This window comes from Desmodus rotundus, chromosome 3 (assembly GCF_022682495.2).
Source record: "Desmodus rotundus isolate HL8 chromosome 3, HLdesRot8A.1, whole genome shotgun sequence".
In the NCBI taxonomy this organism is placed as follows: Eukaryota; Metazoa; Chordata; class Mammalia; order Chiroptera; family Phyllostomidae; genus Desmodus; species Desmodus rotundus.
In genome coordinates, this window is record NC_071389.1 from 14,260,007 (window position 1) to 14,281,215 (window position 21,209).

Genomic DNA, 21,209 nt, shown 5'->3' on the forward strand with positions numbered 1-21,209 from the left:
ATAGGGAGCCCGTTGTTTTCAGCCATCCTGGAGACTGCAGTTCCCCTAACTCGGAAGACCCAGAGCGGTGGCTGTTCAGTGCACACTGCTGTGCGGGGTGCCTGTTGCAATGGGGTGTAAGTATTGTTCTGTTTTAATATACTGTAGTTTTAATTGGGTAAAGCACTGTTTCTCTTGATTGATTGTACTGCCATTCCACCCCTACCCCCAACTAATATTAGGAAGCCTCCTACCTAAAACCAAGTGAACATCTGGGTCAGGTGCCTACCATAGCTTCCCTGAGGTGTCCGTCACCTTGAATTTGTCTCGGCTCTGTGTTCAAGTCTTTGTCATTGAAACCAATTTTTTGTATTTCAGATTCAGTTGTGTATGATTTAATTTCCTTTATTAGGAGTCCTCAGGCAGGGAGGGGGAAAAGAAACATACACGTTCATCCCAACCTCACTACCATAAAGAATTGTGATCACCCGTTTGCACAGAGCCAGATCTCCCCCTCCCCTCCCAAGCGTGTCTGCATCAGGGATGTACTTGGTGAGGACACTGAGGAGGGAAGAGGGGAAGCTGAGTTTCTGAACGACCTCTTCACCTGGGTTATTGAAATGGCTGCAGAGCAGGCACAGGATGATGTTGAACCTTTGGTCTCATTTGTGAAAACTTGTGCAATTTTGTTTTCTGTGCAACACTACATACAAATCACCAAACTACAAATTAAACCTTTGTGATTGATGGTATGATGAGCAGTTTCCTTAGGGCTTTCTCTTTCCGGGAAGCGGGAGGGAAAGGAGCAAGATATCATCCTGCTCTTCATTTGTATTTTGGTCCCAAAATGTAAATACAATTTTCTATGTTACTTTTTTGTGGTAACTACCAAGATGAATATTTTAATTAGATAAGTTATATGAAAAGGAAGAAAAATTCCATGTCTAAATAAAAAACCAAAAAATCCTATCTGCTGTTGTCTTTCTCTCTTATTGGGTCCCAGAATGGAAATCATCACAAAATGTCTGGTTCTGGGGCTGTGAGGCGGAGATCTGAATCCTTGGGCAGGGCTGTAAAGGAGGCCGGAGTTTTGTCTGTGGTCCAGCAGGACTGGAGGAGGGGACAGAGCCCTATAAGCAAAGGGAGGAACTGGGATAAAAGCACCTAGTGGGGACCAGGCATTGTCCTTTGTTCTAGTCAGAGCCCTGGGACTGAGCAATTAACAGTTAGAAGCTGAGGCCCAGACAGTGAAATAATGCGCCGGAAGTCGCACAGCTAGTAAGTGGCAAAGGAAACTCAGATTCTCTGACTGCAAGGAATGCCACTCCACCTTGCAGTCACTTCTTGGGGAGTGTGAAAGACACTGGAGGTCCCTCCATCTTCCAATGGCTTCCTAATGAGAGCATAATGAACACGCAGACAGGTCATGTCAACAAGGAATTAATGAGAACCTGCTGTGTTGGCTGATGGGCTGGAGTTTCAGCAGCTGCTAATGGAGCCAAGGGCTTGGTTTCAGCCCCTGCACACATCCAGCGGGTTGGATCTTACCTTAAACCCCCATCTCATAGCAACAGTGGTGCTACCCCTTCTCTCCTAAAGAGGGCATTTTTGGTACATAGTCTGGACTTCTTTTTTTAATTTTTTTTCTTTTTAAAGATTGTATTTATTTATTTTTAGACGGGGAGGGAAGGAGAAAGAGAGGGAGAGAAATATCAATGCGTGGTTGCCTCATGCGTGCCCCCAACTGGGGACCTGGCCCGCAACCCAGGCATGTGCCCTGACTGGGAATTGAACAGGTGACCCCTTGGTTCGCAGGCCAGCACTCAATCCACTGAGCCACACCAGCTAGGGCTAGTCTGGACTTCTTTTTCCCAGTTGTTTATTGGATCTAATTCTCACTGTCAGAAATTACTATGCATTGAAGTTAATTATGGAACATGATATCTGATGGGTGACTTTACCCAGAGTTTGTAAGTTAATCTTTCGTCCCTTATTAAGTCAACTTGCTGAACCAGGACCTGTATTAGACCCTGGACTACAGACTGACACAGTCAAGTCTGGCTCTCACAGTCAGGTAAGAGTAACTGGCCCCGCAGGTTATGCACCTTCTATGTGCCATGCACCACTCTGTTTCATGTACTCTGTCTTCGTTATCCCAATGATCCTACAAGGTAGGTGGTCATGCCCCACTTCAAAAATGAGAAAACTAAAGCACAGAGGAACTAGAACTTGCCCAAGGTCACACAGTCAGTCACTGAGCAGTGGTATCTGTGTTGACCTGACTCCCAAGCACACATTCTTAGTCACGTTTAACTAGCTCCTAAAGGAACATGTACCCAGTGTTAGACTTCTGCAGCAAAACTGACTCCAACGCAGAGAGATGCCTGGGCCAAGGCCCTAATCATTTCTAAGAATGAGTTTTTTCTCTGCTGCACGTAACTGATGCCCAGAAGAATCCTCTCCCTGGCTTGTTACCTTGACAGATGCCCCCTTCACAGGGTTTCTGCGCTAGCGTTCTGCATCCACTTGTGTGTCTCTGGCTAAATGGTGAAATAGGCACTTTGTCTTCACAGGCCCCTGACTTCTCTTTCTGTGATGCCTACTGTCTCATCGCTTTTAGTTCAGGCCATCAAACTTTTATATAGCTACATCTGTGTTTCTCAAACACAGGATCTCAGGCTGGCCCCTAAGCTATGTCCAGAAGTGACATCCAACATTACCATCATATTTCATTGGCTGCACCTAAATTTAAGGGAACAGGGAAGTACAGTTCATCTATGTGCCTGGACACAGAGCTGGAAGTATTTGCTAACAGCACCAAAGACTCCAAAGGCAAGCACGGTGCCCTGGGTAATCTACAAGGCCACCTAGCCTCAAATCCCACACTTCCTAGATGTGTGTCCTTGAACCAGTCATTTAACCTCTGTCTCAGTTTCTTCCTCCAAAAATGAGAATAATACATCAATCTTGTAAAGCTACCTTATAATGATTTAATGAGTTAAATAAAACATGTGAAGTGCTTAGGAAAGTGGCACGTATAAAGAGCTGAGGACATGTTAGCCAGGATGCTGGTGATGAGTTAGGTGAAGTACCTAATATGGAATGGGCATCTAGTAAAGGATTGTTGTTAGAACTGAAACTCTGAGCAAAAAGACTTGTCCAAGGTAACCCAGCTGGTAAGTGCAGCATGGTGGTTAAGGGCCTGAACTCTGGGGTCTCAGCTTGGCACCCAGTAAGTACTCAATAAATGCCAATATTTGCAGAAAGCTCAATGCGTTAAGAGCACAGACTATGTGGTGTCCCACTGCCTGGGCTCAAATCCTAGCTCCACTACTAACCAGCAAGTTATTTAGCCATCCTGTGCCCCAGTTTTATCATCTATAAAATGAAGATAATAATAGGAAACTTGTAGTTATAAAAGTTAAAAAATAGCCCTGGCTGGTGTGGCTCAGTGGACTGAATGCCAGCTTGCAAATTGAAACATCGCTGGTTTGATTCCCTGGTCAGGGCACATGCCTGGGTTGTGGGCCAGGTCCCCAGTGCAGGGGGGTGGGCAAGAGGCAACCACACATTGATGTTTCTCTCCCTCTCTTTCTCTCTCCCTTCCCCTCTGTGTAAAAATAAACTTTAAAAAAATCTTTAAAAAAATAATAATGTAAGTCAAGTCTTTGGGATAGTACTTGCACATTATTAGTGCCATATGCTTGCTAGCTATTATTGTTATTACACTCTCAGTTTGCCACAAAGAAACATTCAAAAGTAACAGAGACATGAAATGGCCTAATTTGGACAGGAGATAAAGGAAAACAGATACAAATTCATCAGTTCTTGAGCTATAGAAATGTTTATAGATGGAGCCTGGTAGTAGGAGAAAGAAAAAAAATTGAAAGCTTTTCCTACCTGCTCCAGAGTAGTCCCAGAAGTCAGTGAGCACTCCTATTTTTCCTCAGACAAATGCAGGGGTGCAAGAGAAGGGGCAGCCAGACTAAGGAGAATCTCATTCCCAAACCAGCTAAGCTACTGTTTCTTCTAACTTCAGGCCTCTACGCAATTGCAGTTTCCCATATAACCACACGGGGGCGCTCTTAAGTCTTGTTCTTGGCAATAGCAATGAAGAACTTCAATCTTTTCCCACAGACCCAAACATTTTTCCTGCATTATTTCATATTACCCTCGTAATAAAACCCTAAAAAGTAGGTATTCTTATCCCCATTTTACATATGACAAATCTAAGGCTTAGAGAAACTAAGCAATTTGCCCAGTAGGCCATTCCTAAAACTTGTGGGACTGGATCGAGAGTATAAAAGGATGCACACTTAAGTTATAAATGGAGCTAATAAAATATTAAGTAAAATACAGCCTATTCTGCTACCCTGACAAATAAACCTTCACAATGACCTGAAAGCCACATTCAAGTTTCTGAGTCTCTTGGAACTCTGCACTGGAAGGTGGTGGACGAGGGGAGAACGGGACGCTTGCCCCACCCTCTTCTCTTCATTCCCTGAGTATGTTTCCCCGCCAGAGAGGCCCGACACCTGTGCGTGCAGATGTCCCGACCTGTACGCCCATGTTCTGTTCTAGAGTTTCTAAACTGAAAGGGTCCGTCAGGTATCCAGCACAAAGTGACAAAAGAGCCATAACATCAGCACATTTCATAATACTAGGCACCAAGAGAAGATCTTCTAGGAAGGGACAGAGGGGAAAACCCAGAGAAAGAATCAGGAATCAGAATGACATTGTACTTCCCCAAGCTAGAAGAAAATAGGCAAATGTCTTAAAACTTTGGAGAAAATTCAAGCCTCAGCCAAATAACCACATAAATACTCATGTAAGAGAAGAATAAAGACATTTTTAGTATTTACTTAATATGTACGGTGGTGCGGTAGCTGCCTCTAAGGGGGCCTCTAATGAGTTCTACCTCCTGGTATTCATACCCCTCTGTGGTTCCCTCCCACCTTGAATATGGCTGACCTGTGGGACCATGGGATATTGCAGCACTGACGACATGTGACTTCTAAGGCTAGGTCATAAAAGACGCTGTGGTTTCTACCTTGCTCTCTCTTATGTCCCCTGCTCTGGTGAAAGCCAGCCACCATGTCATGGGGACACTTAAGCAGTCCTATGGCAAGGTCCGTTTACCAAGGAACCGAGGCCTCTTGCCAACAGCCTGCACCTTGCCAGCCATGTGAGTCACCATCGGGGAAGTGGATCCTCCAGCCCCAGTCCAACGTTCAGAGGCCTTCAGGCTCATGAGAGAACCGAGCCAGAACCAGCCAGCTAAGCCAGAGTTGTGAGATAAATGTGATAAGCCATTAAATTTGGGAGTAATTTGTTACACAACAAAAGTTAACTAACTCAGGTATACTGGGACGGGGGAAAGCAGTGTTTTCCAGTTCTTCCAATCAAAAGAGGAAGTCTATCCACCCTTGAATCTGAATTTTGCTGATGAAACTTGTTTTGGCTGAAGAGACATTAGCAAAAGTTATAGAAAACATGAATCAAAAAGTGCTTGTGTGATTGGGTCTTCCCTCCAATTCCCTTCCCTCCTCTTGCTCCTGGAACTCTGCAACAGCCTGCATGTGACTAAGCTCAGGTAGCCTGCTGGAAACATGTGGCCCATCGCCTCGGGTGACAGGCAGTGTCATCAACTGGAACTGTGAGTGAGGCCAAGCCAGCCAAATGGCCCAGAAAAGAACTTCTCAGGCAATCCACAAATCATGAGAAATAATAAGTGCTTATTGTTTAAAGCTTTTAAGTTTTGGGGTTATTTGTTACACAGCATAAGCTAACTGACGCAACATATTTACTTCATGTGCACCTTTTGCTTCAGGAATATAGGACGTGCTCAAAATCTGGTTGGTTTCTAACTCCATCTGATTTGGGGCAAGTTAATTCACCTGTTTCAGCCTCCGTTTTTCTCGTCTTCAAGTTGGAGATGATAATGGGTAACACTACCTATCCCTTAAAGTTCATGTGACAGATAATTGAGATGAACTGCATTTAACGTGCTCGGCACAATGCCTGGCACGCAGTGCTCAATAGATCAGTAAAGGATGACACCGATGAAAGTGACGAGGAAGCCAAAAGTGAAGAGGAGTCCTGAGTGAGGCCTGTGCAGGTCCTGGAGTGGGCCGCGGCTTCCCCACAGAAAGGCTCCTGAGTGTATCATTCCATTAAACATTCACTAGCTTCTACCACATGTCAAGCCTCTTGCCTGAAACTGTGGCGTGAAAGCAGGAATAATTCATGACACTGAGCTATGCTGAACCAGAACAAAGTCTGCTTATTTTGCAAAGAACTGAACAAGGACATCAAAATATTCCTAAATGAAACTTGACCATATGGCTGTTTTGGATTGTATTTCACCAGTCTCATCTTGTCTGAACACTCCAGAGCCTAAAGTGAGGGGCAGGGAAAACTCAGGATACGCCACAACTCTCTAAAAACATGTTAGGTTGCACCTGAGTACACAAACCCAAAACTGAAACGGAAGTTCCATAAACTGAGACTTAAAATGTGTGATACATTCTGAATTTCTTATTATAGTCTATTTTACTTTTTGAATGCCGGTCACATCCCTCTGAATGGACTTCAAGACAAAACCAGCCCTTTGAAAAACCTGTTCTGAAACATCACACGGGGAGGGGACTGAAAGTTCATCTGGTGCAATCCTTGCACTTTACAGGGGGTAACGTGAGACTGAGCTCAAGGCCACACAGCCAGTGAGTGGCGCTTGACTTGAACCAGGATCTGACTCAGCTATTGAATTCTCACCGTGTGTGAGCCACTGTGTTGAGTTCTTTAAGGGCATTATTTCACTGAATACTCACTGCGATCCTAGGAAGCAGATATTATCATTCCCACTTAACAGGTGAGGAAATGAAGTCTCAGGATGGGGGAAATGACTTATTCGGCGTGTCACACCGTCAGTAGCAGACCCAGGACTTGTCTTCTGATCCGGCCGTCCGGGAAACCCACGCTCGCGACCGCCGAGCCCACCGTGAAGAAACTGTTTATGAAAGTGGGTTTGTAAGGGGCAGGCGCCTAAACGTGCACCGGTGAGGCGGTGATAAGGTCGTGCTCTAAACTCTTCAGGGCCTTATCTTTGCGCACGCTTCCCTCCGCCAGGGGCGCAAAACGGGGGCGGTAAGAGAACACAGACTTGACCCTAAGCCAGAGGAGAATTCGAAACCCAGCACCACCCCTTACTCGGACAAGCGACTGAACCCTCCCCGCCCTCTCAGTTTAAACTGAGCAGGAGCAGGCGACCGCATTTGTCTCTAGGACTGAAAGAGTCAACATTATTAATACCTTGGGAACTGGAAAGACTCGTCGAACGCCGGTCCCCTCCGAGCCCCGCCCCCTCCTCCATGGACGCATGCGCCGCTTCGGGGCGCCTTTTACGACGCGGCGACCGAGGCGCGCTTGGCGGCCGGAGCGGAGGGAGCGCCGTGCGGGCGGCGGCGACGGGGCTGCCAGAACGCGCGGGCGGCGGCGGCGCCATGTCGCACGGCCACAGTCACGGCGGGGGCGGCTGCCGCTGCGCGGCCGAGCGTGAGGAGCCGCCGGAGCAGCGCGGCCTGGCCTACGGCCTGTACCTGCGCATCGACCTGGAGCGGCTGCAGTGCCTCAACGAGAGCCGTGAGGGCAGCGGCCGCGGCGTCTTCAAGCCGTGGGAGGAGCGCACCGACCGCTCCAAGGTGGGCCTTCCCGGGCCCGGGGCGGGCGAGGCGGGGACCCGCGCGGGGCCTCGGGCCACCGGTCTGCTCTGACAGCCTCATTCCTGGAGTTAAGAATGACGGCCCGGTTCCCCAGCGCTTTCCCGTGCCCATCTCCTGCCAGCCCCTTCGGGAGCCGAGCAGGGTCGAATCTCCCCATTTTGCAGATAAAGGAACTGAGGCCCAGAGAGGGAAAGGGGCACAGGCAACGTTCTTTTCCGTGGCTTCTGTGGGGAGTCGGGGAGGATGGCCACGAGGGCGTTTTTCCTACCGTTTCACCACTCGTGCCAATGGCTGCCCGATCATATCACCTGGAGACCAACCAGTCTGGGGAGATGAAGCTGGTTGTCCAAGCTAGAGCATTCACCACCGCGGGGTCACAGCCGTTTGAAAGTCGTGGACCACATAGGCACAGGTCTTGGCAGCCTATTTCAGGGGCTTAGTCGGCCCTGGAAGTTCGTTCATGAGGTCCCCGTCAAGAACGCTGTGACTGGATGGTAGGTGGCTATGCACTTACCGACGTCAAGTTAGTAGGTGCTGCAAACCGAGGGAGGTTGACGACTTACTTGCATTGCACTCCAGTTGTAGAGCAGGACCGAAGATACCTGAAATTGTAGGCTCTCAGCAAATATTTGTTGCTTTCTCCTCCCTCCTCCCCATCCCTTCCAGTTTGTTGAAAGTGATGCAGATGAAGAGCTTCTGTTTAATATTCCGTAAGTATCTCCTTGGTGCTTGCCTCAGGTTAAATGGACTGTCTTCAGTTGCTGTATCAGAACTCACTCATTGGTTGTGTCAAGAACCTTCTGTTCTAGAAACCGGGTAAATTACTGTGGTGGGTTTGAGGAAGAAAGCGTCAGAGATTGCTTGGCGCAGACGAGAACGATGTATTTGTTGAAGGATAACTGAAAAGTCAAGTGAATTTCTTAGAACTGCAGAATGCCAGAGGCAGAAAAGATCTCAGAAATTGTCTAGGATAAGTTGACACTTGAGTAAACTGAAGCCCAGAAAGGGGAAGGGTCTTTCCCAGAGTCGGCAGCGATGCAAGCCCAGGCTGACAACCTTCTCTTTTGCGTTCTGGCAGATTTACAGGCAATGTCAAACTCAAAGGCATCATTATAATGGGAGAGGATGATGACTCACACCCCTCTGAGATGAGACTGTAAGTGTCCAGGGCTTATGCCCTCAAGACGCGGCTAGTTCTTTCTCTTTCCTCCTTATTCCAGGATAACACAATATTTTCTTTCTACTGGCTTAAATACCCACCCCACCCTGAAAAAATGTCAGCCTTCTTCTGCATCAGAATATACTTATCTCTCCCTGAATTAACGACTTTTTAAGATTAAGTATCTTTAAGACCAACAGCTGGTCTTTTTTCAAAGTGCTTCTGTGGCACCAGTCATTCAGAGAGCCTCCTATAACCGCCAATTGCTGATGACTTTGCAGTTTTCTTAATAACCCACCTGCAGATCTCAAATGACTCTACTCTTCGGGTAGCGTCAGAATTCCCCCTTGCTATTTCACACGCTTATAATCTTCGCGTGTGTTTTGTTGGCATGGAATTACTGCACTTGAGTTCGTGTGGCCTTCAGTTAGCAAGATTCTATATACCTCTTGCAACACTGGCTTTGTTGCCACCAGAGCTAGTAATTCCTTTTTAACAATTTGCCTAAAAGAAGGGAAAACCATTCTTATTTAATTTTTAAAAGATTTTATTTTATTTATTTATTTTGAGAGAGAGGGGGAGGGAGGCAGAAAGAGAGGGAGAAAAACATTAATGTGGGAGAGATAGATACATTGATTAGTTGCCTCTCACACGCCCCCCTACTGGGAACCTGGCCCACAATCCAGGCATGTACCCTGACTGGGAATTGAACCGGCAACCCTTAGGTTTGAAGGCTTACACTCAATCTATTGAGCCACACCAGCCAGGGCTCAGCAAAACTTTATATAAAAAAAATTTCTTCTGAAAAATTGATCAATATAAAACATTTAAGGAGTTGATACTATTTTTTGAAAGTTAGGAACATAAATTTTATGCTTAAGAGTTGGCTCTGGGCCTTGGCTAGTGTGGCTCAATGGACTGAGCGCTGGCCTATGATGTTGAGAGGCAACCACACATTGATGTTTCCCTTCCTCTCTTTCTCTCTCCTTTCCCCTCTCTCTAAAAATAAACAAAATCTTTAAAAGCATTTTAAAGTGTGGGCTCTTGAATAAACTGCTTGGGTTCAAATTCTCTCTGTACCACTGGCATGACTTTGAGACTTACTTTGTCTTTCTCCTGTTAAATGGCAATGGTAATTAATAGCGTGAACCTCAGAGACTGTGTAGAGAATTAAATGAGATAAAACATGTAAAGAGCCCTGGCTGGTGTGGCTCACTGGACTGAGTGCCCGCCTGTGAACCGAATGTTTGCCCCTTTGACTCCCAGTCAGGGCACATGTCTGGGTTGCAGACCAGGTCCCCAGTTGGAGATGTGCGAGAGGCATCTGGTCATGTATCTCTTGCACACTCATATTTTTCCCCCTTTCTTCCTCTCTTCCCTCTCTCTAAAAGTAAATAAATAAAATCTGAAAAAACAAAACATGTAAAGAGCTTAGAATGAGTCTAGAACACGGTAAGTGTCCACTGTTTGGAGAGCAGGTGCAAATACTTACATAGCCTTCAGTTTGAAGTACTTTACACATTATACTTTATTGAATCTAAGATGTCATGGATTGTAAAGTGTTCCGTTATTTTATGTATCATTAATAAAGAAAAAAATGTTGCCGGTTTAACTATGACATGCCACTGAAACATCCAGAAAAGTTAAATTGAGAAATAAATTAGTGAAATTTGAACACAGACTACATGTTACATGATATTAAAGAAATCATGTTAATTTTTGTTAAATGATAAGATAGGTAATTTTTTAAGAAGTCTTTTTCCTTGGCTGGTGTAGCTCAGTGGATTGAGCGTGGGCTGCAAACTAAAGGGTCGGCAGTTCGATTCCTGGTCAGGGATATGCCTGGGTTGCGGGCCAGATCCCCAGTAGGGGGCTTGTGAGAGGCAAGCACACATTGATGTCTCTCCCTCTCTCTCTCAAAATAAATAAATAAAAATCTTTAAAAAATATAAAAATAAAAAAAAATATCAAGCACAAACAAAATGGGGGTGGTAGGCAAAATCGGCATAATGTGGATTATTCAAGCTGAATGATAAGTATATGGAGATTCATTATATTATTCTCGATGCTTTTGTGTGTGTTTGAAAGGCAGCTATGCCCACTCCACTACCACCAACGCTTCACATTTTGTGTGTGTTTGAAATTTTTTATAGTAAATTTTTTTCAAAAGATGTCTTTCTCAGAATTGATTAGGTTTTCATCTCCACAATAACTATACGGAATATGTACATCACTATGCCCATTTTACAGATGAGGAAAAAGACACAGAGAGGTTAAATCACTTCCCCAAAATTATATAGCTGGTCACTGACAGTCTTTAAACCTAGGAAGTCTGGTTCCAGAGACACTGCTTTTTAACTGCAGGGCCTGGCACAAATAGCACACCCCTTTTTTTGTTACAAAATCTTTTGTTACAGAATCATCAGCATGTAATTCTGTAATGTAACAATATCACACTCAAGCACACCATGTGACACCATTTTAGGTGAAATGTTCAAATTAAAACTATAAATCATTGCACCCGTATTATTACCCCACCAACTACACTCGAGCAGGCCTTACTTCCGCTGGACCCTGTATAGTGCTGTACTGCTTCTCGTAATGCTGCTCATAAATGTTCACTGTTATTATTCTGTGCCTCATCCTTAGAAGCACTTTGAAGCAAACATTTGAGTTCTTAAATTACATGCGTTTTGTTGCAGTTAAGTTCTAGGCTCCCTCCTACGTGGGTGTATTAATAAAATACTCTAGAGATTGTTGTGGAGAGGGCTGTGGCTCAGTCCTTGAGAATTTGTGAGTTAGGGTTAGATGAGGCAAGTGGTTTCTTCGAACAATTTTTTCTTCACTAGCAATTTTACTTGACTTTCCAAAAAGCCTTTTGTGAGTTTGCAGCCTTTTGTGCTCTTTTCAAAACAGAAATCCTCAAATGGTATTTTTTAAAGAATTGTAAGATGATTCAGTATATAGAATAATTTTGAACACAAAAAAATGTTTGAGCAAGGGGTTACCTGATCTTATCTGTTAGCTGTGTTTAATATGCTTCTGCCAAGGTATTTCCTCCCATGAGCAAGCTGCTTTATTTAAACATCCTCAGCGTGGTCTGAATGTGCTGAGTTGCTTATTTTCTCCATGCATTGGCTGCATGCGACCTAGTTTGAGCTCTCTCTTTGTGTATCGCTGCTCATGTGATCCTAACCCACTCAAAGATGCCATTGGCTTATGCTACAGTTTTCAGTTCTTGTTGGATTAAAGATATTTGTGTTCAAATGCCAGTAAAATGCCATTTCCAGATTTGATCTCTTTTTGATAGAACTGAAGGCAATTGAGTCAGTGGGAAGTTTTGAAAAACTAAAAAATATGATGTGCACATTTCTTTATTTTCTTCCCTTTTCTCAGGTACAAGAACATTCCACAGATGTCCTTTGGTGATACAGACAGGGAGCCAGATCAGACCTTTAGTCTGAACCGAGATCTTACAGGAGAATTAGAATATGCTACAAAGTAAGCACTGGGCCTGTCTTCCACTCTCTGTGACTTCTTTTTGTTGGTGGTGTTTTTTTTTTTTTTTTTTTTTATTTCAGGATTTATTTGTTTTCTAATTGAATTTATTGGGATGATACTGGTTAAAAAAATTATATAGGTTTTAGGTGTTCTGTGGCTTCTGAGGAAAAGCAGGTCCTCCCTCATTTGCAGAGTGAGCGTATGTGCATTAGTGTTTGCTGGGCTTGCCGTTTATTTTTGGCTGTCTCCTGCTCTCTTAGCATCAGAAACAAGTTAAAACAGTGGAGGAAGCTTGATCCTTGGCTTGGTCAATTTTAGACAGAGATTGGATGCAAGCCATAGATTTGTTAACTTGTAAGCAATTGGCAGATCTGAATGACCTCTGGGGTGGTCTTAGGAAAGATGTTTTCAGAATTCCTCTGTGCATAGTTGGCTTATAGCAGGCCAAGTTATATGTGGCCACCTTATTTCTTCACTAGTTCTCTCTTTCCTAAGGTGAGGTCGACAAAGAGTCTCCTTGGTCATACAGCATTTCTTAATCCTGCTCCTTGAGGACAGGGGCAGTGTTGAGTCATTCTTCTATCCCTGTTGCCTTGAACAGGGTCTGGCAAATGCTGGGTAAATGTTCATGGAATCCCTTGCTTGTTCAAAGGAGAAGACTGAAATGTAATGCCCCAAGAATGTTCTCTGACATTTGCCTGGGTTTTACTGCAAGCTGGAGCTGCAATTGTTTTTGACATTATGGTGAGATGTTCATTGAACTCTAACCTATGTCTTCTCTCCCCACTCTTTTCATCCTCTAGAATATCTCGTTTCACAAATGTCTATCATCTCTCGATTCATATTTCAAAAAACTTTGGAGCAGATACCACAAAGGTCTTTTATATTGGCCTGAGAGGAGAATGGACTGAGGTGAGATGGGGTTGGAGACGTTAGTGCCCTCTCAGTGAGTGTGTGTGTGTGTGTGTGTTTGTTTGTCTGCATGCTGTGTTAGTGGAGCTTTAAGGAAAGGAAAAGAGCAAGTTGAGACCTTAATTGCTCTCAGTCTGTTTATACTTTTTCTTGGTTTTATCACTGTAAACTGTCCCTCTCACTTGAGAGGCTGTAAGTATTTTTAAGGGGAGTTGAAATAATACAGGTGATATCAATTCAGTTTTTCACTTTAAAATTGTATCCTCAGTCAACATTTTTTTTTCATTCAGCATTTTTGATGACCTGTCTTGTTGCAGGCATCAGAGATAAAATGACAGACTAGCTAGACAAGGTCTTCTTCGCATGGTGCCTCCAATATAGTGAGGGAGTGAGTCTTCTAAGTTATGGGGTGAATGATCGGTAATGATCTTTGCAGCCTTCTCAAATTCAAAGTGTCAGAAGGGGGAAGAGATTAGGTGATGACTTCTAGAAATGGACCCCAATAAGGACAACTCCAGTGTGTCTTCTGGAAAATGGCCAGCTGACCTAGCCTCTCAATTTCCTTGCAGTTTCGCCGACACGAGGTGACCGTCTGCAATTACGAAGCATCGGCCAACCCAGCAGACCACAGAGTCCATCAGGTTACCCCACAGACACACTTCATTTCCTAAGGGCTGGCCAAGGCTCCCACTGAGGCCCTGTGTCAGTGAAGATGTATGACAACCTGTGGGGAAAAACAAGGAGATGGGGCTCCACAGAGAGTTGGCTGTCACAGCCTCTGCCAGGCTTTGTCTTTGAGGCTTGCTGTAGAAACTTGGCCTATGGAAGACACCACACCACCGGGAAGGTTGTATGGGTGCCAAGGGACAATCGTGCTTCTCTAGGGCCCTGTAGAAACTGGGTCTTGGTTCGGTCATCATCTGGCAGTCATAGATAATGCCTGCCTTTCCAGTCAGTGTGGCCATGGGATTCCAAGGGTCTTGTTTTGTGGCAGGGTTTTGTGTGACTTTTTTTTTTCGATGGAAACTATTCCTGGGCTGCAGTAAACTTTGTGAAGCCTCAAGACTCTGTTCATATAGCCGTCAGGAGGGTCTCCAACTAGAAATACTTGTCCCTGCTTGTTTCTCTCCCTGTCATCATTCAGCATTCTTGTCAAGGTGCCCAGCTTGGAGTTGTCTGTCATGCACTAGTGTCCCATGGTTACAGCTGGAAGAGCGGGACTCTCATGATGCTCAGTTGATAGATTGAGAAGGTCTCTTTTCCTACTGCCTAGGTGAGCAGCCCAGGGAGAACATGGGCGTCTCATTTCTGTGTTTGTGGGTATCTGGTCAAAGTAAGATCCTCAATGTTTATTAGCTTCTAGTTTTGTAAGCCCAGTGCCAGATTTTGGAGACCTCAGTTCTTCTGTCCATGGCTTTTTATTCACTGTGACTAATATGCTTCCTAATAAATCCTTGCCAGACTTAATATTTGTGTATTCTTTTGAGTTCTTGATAGGACTGATGAAACTTTTACTTCACTGGGAACTGGATGTAACTTTGAAATTTGTTGTTTTGGACCAGGAAGATAGTAAATGTAAATAAGGGGGAACAGGTTCTAGATCTCATCAGAAGAAATAGGAGCGAGGGAAGTAACTGAGCAGCACCTGCAGTTTAAAGGTGGACTCAAGATTTTGGACTTGAATTTTGAAAGTCAGGACAGAAATTGGAGAGAATATAAGTTATTCACAAAGAGGACTTCAAGTAGTCAATATTCTGTCCCTTGCAGAAAATAGAAATACTTGATAATAGGAACTAGTTTTGAATCTGATCCTTTTAAGAGAACTCCTCAGGGCTTGGCCCACACTGTTAGGAGGATATGCCCACTGTTTGTCCAGCCTGGCCTAGGTAATGCCTGCCACCACCAAGCCTTGTGGAGCCTCAACCTTTCTAAAATTCAGGCCTGAAATCAACCAGAATGTAAATGCAATTCTTGATGCACTAAGGGTCCTACTCCTCAGCCTCTTTACTTCTGTTGGATCTATTTGAGATAAAAATAAAAGGATTACCTTTTGATTTGGAGTGGGGGGAAACATAAGTGGAATAACAAATCGATGTTTCTTTTCCTCTCTCTAAAATCAATAAATAAAAATGAAAAAATCTCAGAGCAGAAAATTCCTTCATTAATTCCACTAATTGAAGCTGTAATCACAGGCAGCCCCTGAGGAATTTGCTGAAAGTGTCAGGTGATGAGCGGTGCAGGAGGAATGGTTCATTTTTCCATGAGAGATCCAGCAGGGATTCTGTTGAGAGTGGGAACAGCAGTGTTGTCTCTACCTGCTCATCCCCTTCCTGGTCCTGGGTCCTTGGCTTGCTGTGGTCTCCGTGACCCAAAGCTTTCCTGCTCAGAATCCTTTGTGTCTGACCTGTTGAGCACTTAACCACCAAACTGCCTCTTACCCTGGGAAAAAGTGCGCTGTTGAACTTTGAATTTTTCTGTTGTCAGTTCGAAGACAAAGTAGTATAGGTTATGCTGAAAGAATGAGTCCTAAGCCGCTAAGGGAAGAGCATGATTCATTTCCTGTTGGCAGATGCCCACGTATTCTCCCAGGGACGTGGTACTTCAACTCATTCTGCTTCCCCTTTCGGCCTCTCCGTGGACCCCGATCCCCGTTTCCACTGTACCAGTGCAGCAAAGAGCGAAGGAGGCCTCTGGTGCCCAAATGAAGCCCTTTTTGCCCTTAATAACTGAAGCTTGTTGGTGGTGGTATTTTACGCACTGCCTTCCTGGCATTGCCTGTCCAAGGCAGAGCTGGGACAACACTGCCTGTGCCTGTCCTGCTGCCCTGCTATGTGGCCTGTGTTATTTTCCCAGGGTTCTTTTTAAGAGTCATTAAGGGCTCACACTGATTTTATGTGTATTAAGCATTTCCGCATGACCTCATTTGCACCTACCAGCAAAGCTGTGAAGTAGGCAGGGTGGTTATTATCACCATTTTAAAGACCAGAAAGCAGGTGCAGAGAGGTAGCATTTCAGTGTAATCCTGAGATTGCTATCTACTTCCCCCCCTGGGCCTCAGTTTCCTCAACTTTAAAATAAGACTGGAGGAGTTGATGGTCTCTACGGATCTTTAAGGGTTCCATCCATGACCCTGGGTTAGGGCAGGAAAGCCAGTAGCGGATACCCCAGACCATAATAAAGTGTGGCCCATGCGGATGGGAAGGTGGGAGGTTTCATGCTCTTGTGAGTAATGCCTCTCCCTCCGGATAGCCTTCCTCCAGGAGGGGCATGGGTAGGGGCCGCAAATGGGCGTCTCGGATGCACTGTTTGAATTTTGCAGGTGACTCCGGGGCTTAATTATGGGGAGTGGCCCCACGGTATCCAACATGGCAACTCCTATCTGGTGAGAGCCCGAAGCCCCCTTCCGGGTTCCGTACCGCTGGCCAGGCCACTTCCGGTAGCGCGATGGCTGGGTTCCCGGGACTCGAACGGAAGTTCCGGCGGGGGCGGTGGAGGGGGAAGAGTGTGTGTCTGTGCCGGAGAAAGAGGAGAATCGCCCGAGAGGTCTCGAAAGCCCCAGGGAGTGAAGGTACGCTGGTCCCCTACCCGCAGGCAGAGCAAGGGCTCTGGGAGAGATTGGACCACTAGGAGGGTCCCGGCGAATGGGGAGGAGGAACCGCAATTGTGAGAGATGGGGGTGGGGAGTGAGGTGTGAGGAGACGCTGGCCAGTCTTGGGGACTTTGGGGGGAAAGAGGGGTAAGAAGAGGGGGTCCGGATGTGATGAGAGGGACTTTTTGGGTCGAAAGTGGAAGATCCCATTGTGGGGCGGGGGCTCCCCAGGGTCGAAGGTAGAACGCCACTCTGTGGGCAGGAACAGTTCCTGGGTCAAGGTAGAAAATGTCACCGTAGGGAAGGGCGGCCCTTAGAACAGAAGTTTCCGTTACGGGGAGTGGGAGATCCTGGATCGGGTGGAAAGTTTTTACGATGAGGAGGGAGACCCTAGGTCGGGGTGGGGCACCACTCTGTGAAGGGGGAACTCGGGTGAGGGGTGGAAGTCGCTCAGTAGGGAAGGAAGGGAATCCCAGCGTAGAAAGAAAAGTATATTCTCTTGTGGGAAGGGGAACCCTAGGGTCAGAGGTGAGGGATCCCACTGTGGAGAGGTCCACTCGGGATCAGAAATGGAAAGTGGAAGCCAGTTGGGAGGGTGGGAGCTGCTGGGAAGAAGCTTCTGGGTAGGTAGAAGGATTCTAAGGATGGTGAGGAGCCAGCCTGCCTGACATTCTTTTGTGTGTTTGGGAGTCCCAGAGCGTGGTCAAGCTGGAGGACCCATTTGAAGTCCTACTGAGGGGGACATGGGGCACCAGTTAGGATATGGGTGGTGGACTCTCTGCTTTCTGGGGACATGGGCAGCCCAGGGGCTCTGGGAATGGCTGGGCCAGAAACTGCTATGAAGGCTGGGTGGGGGCTGGATGGGTGAGAAGTTGGAGAAAATGTGTGTGGGGTGGGGATGGGGGAGTAGAAGCTGGAAGCTTATTTCTCTGCCATTTTTCTCCCCTTCATTTCCCAGGAGGGCTGGGAGTTGGGGAGGAAGGGACCCGGAGGCTCTTAGAGAAGGGGGATGATTGGAAAGCTGGGAGGAGGCAGCTACCTGCTGAGGACTGTTAGGTGAAGGGAAGGCTGCAGGAAATGTCCTGGCTCCCTTCCCCCACAGTCCCTAAACCCTGCCTTTTGCCCATTTCCAGCACGTCCAGTCTGTGTGGTGACCAGTACCAGGGGCACTAGATGGGGCACCTCTGCTTCTCATCTCTAGAACAGAGGCAAACTTCCTGCTTGTTCTCGCTGCGGATTTCTTGTCTTCCTTTTCTTTGTGCTCAGGACGGAACCTGGGGTGCTGTGTGGGCCCTGGGTTTGAGGCTCTGCCCCTGTGTTAGGAGTCTGTCCCCTGCCGGGGCTTGCTCTTGACCAGTCCCCTGACCTTGCACAGGCCCCAGCCTGGAGCCCTGCAGTGTATGTGTGGTAACACCATGTCTGTGCCCCTGCTCACCGATGCTGCCACTGTGTCTGGAGCTGAGCGGGAAACGGCTGCGGTAAGGGTCCTCGCCCACCCACAGAAGCCCCTGGGCCAGCTGGTGAACGGGCCAGAGGAGTATGGGAAAAATGGAGCTGGCAATGATGAGAAGGGAGCATCCTAGAGCCAGGAGGTAGGGGGTGTGGGGTGGATAATAACCTGTTTGGCTGCTACCTGAGTTCCCCCCATGTCCATAGGAGATGGGGGGTGTGTGGCCAGAATTCAGAGGACAGTAGGAAATTATAGCAAGATGATGATAGCCCTCTTCACCATTTCTCTGTCTTTCATTCTTTCCCAGGTTATTTTTTTACATGGACTTGGAGACACAGGGTGAGTGAGCTGGGCAGTGGGTATTCCCTGGGAGGTGGGGCCTGGCCCAGTGGGCAGGGCTGGAGAGACCTGCGCCCTCCCTTTCTCCCTCTCCACAACAGTGCCTTTCTCCCTTCCCTCCTACAGGCACAGTTGGGCTGACGCCCTCTCCACCATCCGGCTCCCTCACGTCAAGTATATCTGTCCCCATGCGTGAGTGTCACCCTAGCAAGGGAGGGGCTGAGGATGGGAATCATGTGGGGGTGGTGATCCTGTGGCCCCAGGTCTGTATTCTCTTGCCAGCTGCACCCTGGGGCCTGGGCCCAGGGCAGTCAGAAGTGTCATTTTCAGCCTTTACTCTTGTGGAGCCCCCAGGAATGGGGTCCAGCCTCAGCCCAAGGTCTCCTAGACCTGAGTCCTTCTAGAACCAGGACCCCCGTTCCCCTTCCCCAAGTACTCACCGACGGAGCTGGAACTCTGGCGAGCTGAGTGCTGGGCTCTGCTTCTCTTACCTCTACTGCTGATGCTTTAAGGCAGCTTCCAGCCCCACGTGGCAGGTTGCCTGGCAACACCTTAAACACAGTCACTGCCTGCTGGGAGGGGGCAGAGGAGGGAGGGGCCCCCAAGGGCTGCTCTGCCCCTTCCCGGGCTCACTGCTATGGCTTCCTCATCCCTCTGGAGCATGACGGCCCTTCTTGCTGACTTCCCTAGACCAAGGATCCCTGTGACACTCAACATGAAGATGGTGATGCCCTCCTGGTGAGTCTTGGGCGTGGCGGAACGGGAGCTCAGGGAGTGGTGGGGGGCTGGCCGGGGTCCTCCTGTAGCTGCCAGTGCCTCTGTTTCCCAGGTTTGACCTGATGGGGCTGAGTCCAGATGCCCCTGAGGATGAGGCTGGCATCAAGAAGGCGGCAGAGAATAGTAAGGCCCCAGCCCCTCCCGCCCCCACCCCTCCAGGAAAACGTTGGGCAGTACCTCCCTCTGCTCTCCTCTTGGGGCCCCTCCAGCAGCTTCCCCCCAGCCATTCTCCCCCCACACCTCCCCCCAGTAAAGGCCTTGATTGAGCACGAAATGAAGAATGGGATCCCTGCCAATCGGATTGTCCTGGGAGGCTTTTCACAGGTGAGTCGGGGGAGAGGGTGGTGGGGGTGGGTAGGTGAGCTGTGCCCTCATGACTGACTTCTCATTCTCCCCGCCCTCCAGGGTGGGGCCCTGTCCCTCTACACCGCCCTCACCTGTCCCCACCCTCTGGCTGGCATCGTGGCATTGAGCTGTTGGCTGCCTCTGCACCGGGCCTTCCCCCAGGTGAGCGTCTCCGTGACCCCTCTCCTGCCCTTTGAGTCTCCTTGTGGCCTGGGAATTGTGCTCAAGCGCTGGTTTAGCCCTCTGAGTCTTGTCTGACCTGTAGGCGGCCAACGGCAGTGCCAAGGACCTGGCCATCCTTCAGTGCCATGGGGAGCTGGACCCCATGGTTCCCGTACGGTTTGGGGCCCTGACGGCCGAGAAGCTCCGGTCTGTTGTCACACCTGCAAGGGTCCAGTTTAAGACTTACCCAGGTGTCATGCATGGCTCCTGTCCTCAGGTCAGTGATAAAGGGCCCCTTCCTGCTATTGGCCCTCTCCTTCCTCCCTCCAACCAGGAGCCTCTCACAGTCCCCCCTCCCTTCCAGGAGATGGCAGCTGTGAAGGAGTTTCTTGAGAAGCTCCTGCCTCCTGTCTAACCAGAGTTGCTGGCCCCCAGCACAGTCCCCCCAGCTCATAGGGGACCTAGCACGCGTGGCACCATCTTGGATCTGAGCCGGTCGAGCCCCTGTCCCCACCTTCCCTCACCTATCCTCTTCCCACAGGCCTCTGGGGCAGGCAGGCCAAGGCCTAGCCAGGCCTTCCTTCCTGGCTGTAGTCACCTGGCTGCCTGCAGTAGGGGTTGGGCTGCTTTCTTCTCCATTTTCCTGGAGGTGGGCCCCTGGCAGCAGTACTGGAGGGGCTGTAGGCAGCGGGAGAAGGGGCCCAGCCGCTGACCCACTCACTCAGGACCTCACTCACTAGCCCCGCTTTGGGCCCCCTCCTGTGACCTCAGGGTTTGGCCCAAGGGGCCCTCCCAGGCCCCATCTACCCACCCCCCACAACTGATTCTGCCCGAGATAATCGTGTGTCTCTCCTGCCTCCACTCCAGCTGCTTCTCAATCATGAATGTGTCTGTGACCCCAGGCCCCCTTGCTGCTGTGGGCTACCTGCTCCTGGGCAGTGTTGGTGAGGGGGCAGAGTCCTTGGAGGGGGCCTGCCTTCAGCCCTTTCTGACTCGGGGGCTGGGCCCTGTCTCCCTGTTACCTTCCCCGCAGGCCTGGAGCCTGCAGGGCTGGACCGAGGCTCAAGGTCTCCCCCAGTTGTGTCACCCTCACGTTGTCCCCACTCTAGGGCCAGGGGAGGTGGGGGAGGAGTTGTGTCTCGTCTTCTGTCTCCATGTGGGTTTGGGTGTTTTTCTTGTTGTGTCCTGGATTCCAATAAAATTAAAGAAATTGCTTCAACTCTCAGGCCTGGCTGGTTCTATCCAAGGGGTAGGGAGAGACCATGTGTGAGAAAA

At 48.1% G+C, this 21,209-nt stretch overlaps 2 protein-coding genes and 1 long non-coding RNA gene across 6 annotated transcripts in view; 2 read left to right on the forward strand and 1 right to left on the reverse strand.

The window, feature by feature from the left end:
* Nucleotides 1-19,134, reverse strand: part of LOC123479128 (uncharacterized) — a 31,355-nt gene extending 12,221 nt beyond the window's left edge. The window contains exons 1-3 of one of the 3 annotated variants that reach the window (XR_011650949.1): nt 19,091-19,134; nt 7,291-16,213; nt 6,810-6,988 (exon numbers count right to left, since the gene is read on the reverse strand). This is a non-coding gene — a long non-coding RNA (uncharacterized lncRNA). Of the gene's footprint in view, nt 1-6,809; nt 6,989-7,290; nt 16,214-19,090 lie in introns of those variants that run through there. The other 2 variants (XR_008426331.2, XR_008426332.2) reach the window with 2 other exon arrangements.
* Nucleotides 7,482-14,739, forward strand: PITHD1 (PITH domain containing 1). Of its 2 annotated transcripts, none has more exons than XM_053920049.1 (6): nt 7,482-7,679; nt 8,367-8,410; nt 8,779-8,856; nt 12,256-12,360; nt 12,962-13,104; nt 13,842-14,739. In XM_053920049.1, the coding sequence occupies exons 1-5, from the start codon at nt 7,482-7,484 to the stop codon at nt 13,095-13,097; spliced, it is 561 nt and encodes a 186-aa protein (XP_053776024.1). In that variant the 3' UTR covers nt 13,098-13,104; nt 13,842-14,739. The 2 variants fall into 2 exon arrangements, with proteins under 2 accessions (XP_053776024.1, XP_053776023.1); XM_053920048.1 differs by lacking the exon at nt 12,962-13,104 and adding an exon at nt 13,164-13,272.
* LYPLA2 (lysophospholipase 2) lies at nt 16,707-21,159 on the forward strand. Its single transcript, XM_024554377.4, has 10 exons — nt 16,707-16,840; nt 18,237-18,339; nt 18,619-18,650; nt 18,777-18,842; nt 19,341-19,388; nt 19,480-19,550; nt 19,678-19,751; nt 19,833-19,934; nt 20,038-20,211; nt 20,299-21,159. The coding sequence occupies exons 2-10, from the start codon at nt 18,262-18,264 to the stop codon at nt 20,347-20,349; spliced, it is 696 nt and encodes a 231-aa protein (XP_024410145.1). The 5' UTR covers nt 16,707-16,840; nt 18,237-18,261; the 3' UTR covers nt 20,350-21,159.
* The last annotated feature ends 50 nt before the right edge of the window (nt 21,160-21,209 follow it).